This window comes from Propithecus coquereli, unplaced genomic scaffold, assembly GCF_000956105.1.
Source record: "Propithecus coquereli isolate 6110/MARCELLA unplaced genomic scaffold, Pcoq_1.0 Scaffold19, whole genome shotgun sequence".
Taxonomy (NCBI): Eukaryota; Metazoa; Chordata; class Mammalia; order Primates; family Indriidae; genus Propithecus; species Propithecus coquereli.
In genome coordinates, this window is record NW_012143856.1 from 10,022,023 (window position 1) to 10,023,776 (window position 1,754).

Below are 1,754 nucleotides of genomic sequence, written 5' to 3' on the forward strand. Positions count from 1 at the left end.
TCTTTTCCCCATCTAAATTCTATTTATAAACTATTTGTGAGGTCTCCAAGTTAAGAACCCCTGTTTAATACTTCTCCCCTTTGTCCCAAACAATTATAATGCTCAGTGGAAAAATGTAAAAGAAAAGTGATTACAGTTCTGGTCCAGTAATTTAGAGATGTTCTGTTTTCATAATATGCTATTGATTTTTAAGGATTATTTCCACATTCCTCTCTCTGAAGACAAACAAGGCAGGTGGTATCTGGAGCTGATGTATGCTGGAACTGCTCTAAAGGACAATTGGAGTCTTGCTGATGTTGGAATATCTTTCTGCTCAACTCTCAAATGCTCTGTTAAGGTGTGATAATCAGAATAACCTTTGTCCAAGATGTCTATCTCATTTCGAATAAAGTTGTGGATAAGTCAACCAAAGTAATTTCAATACTTAGAAAGAGTATTTCTCTTCCATTTGTATCATTGGTCTTTTGCATGCTTTGTGCTGTAAAGGGAAGTAACATATGGAAACTGGATAGAGTTCCCCATTGTTTACTCCTTCTCCCCCTTCCTTCTCCTGTCCCTTTTGCTGCCTGCCCCCCGCCAGCCATCACAGAGATCACCACAAACCAACATGAGGACAAGGGCAAGGTCCGACCTCAAATATTGATGTGGGAAGAAGAGGATTTGGTCACTTCAGTGGGGCCACAATGATTAGGGGCAGTGGATTGAGGAAGGAGAAGAAATTCTCAGCAAAAATAAGAATGAAGGAGAAGTTTCTACATTCAAATCCAGATAGATAGCCTTTCAAGTTAGGTGTACATAGAGCGGAGATAGCCTTTTTCATTTATAAAGTATCTTTAATCAATAGTGATTAACTTGGGATGAATGGCTAGGCTTAAAGAATCTTACAGAACTCTAAAATTGTAAAATACACAAAATTATGTATATGCCTGGAGATTTTCTGGGTAGAAGATCTTTAACTTTCAGCAATTTTTTAAAGGGATGAGTGGCCCAAAGAATTTAAAAGCTGCTACTCTAGGGTAGAAGTATTATTCTGTACTAGTTCTTTAAGGCTATATGAAAACATGAATCTCAAAGGAACTTAGTAAAGTATACATTCTCCACTAAATGGGGCACTAATTTTCTCATATCTAACATTAAAAAATTTTTCATGGTAGTCAAAGTTAACTCTTTCTTTTAATATGTTTTAGTGATTGATTAAATAGATGCTTAAAAGTAATATGCTCCAATATTTATTGTTAAATAGTAAAGACAAGTCACAGAATAATAAGCAGTATATGATCCCATTTATGTAAATAAAAAGATCATATTTATATGTTTTAATGTTTTATGAGCATTTATTTATATTATTTTTATATGTTTAAAGAATGTCTATCATAAAAGGAAATAAAAATAACTGATTTCTTCCCATGTTCTCCCTCTGATACTCAGAAAATTGTAGTATAATAAATACTTTTCAAAGTAGACCAAATTCCATGTCATTTCTTAATGTCTTCTTTTAATATCTTTAAATATATTTACATACTGTTTTTGGTATTATACAGGATCAAACCTCTAAAATTTCCCAGAATTTTCTAATGCCAATAATAACGTTCAAAATTTTTTATTGTTTGCTTGCTTAGAGATAGTGGTATAAGTTCAATAATAACATTTGAGCTGACTGAAGGAATCTGATGGCTGTTCAGGGATGCATACAAAGTGTGTTAAGAGTATGAATAGGATACTTTTATTTAACTGAGGATTGATTTTATTTTTAT

General features: G+C 32.9%; 1 protein-coding gene across 1 annotated transcript in view; it reads left to right on the forward strand.

The window, feature by feature from the left end:
* Positions 1-188: 188 nt before the first annotated feature.
* The window catches only part of ANKUB1 (ankyrin repeat and ubiquitin domain containing 1), a 17,769-nt gene continuing 16,203 nt past the window's right edge, over positions 189-1,754 (forward strand). Inside the window, exon 1 of the mRNA XM_012642879.1 lies at positions 189-337. Coding sequence (XP_012498333.1) covers positions 251-337 — 87 coding nt within the window. The 5' untranslated portion in view covers positions 189-250. The remainder of the gene's footprint in view (positions 338-1,754) is intronic.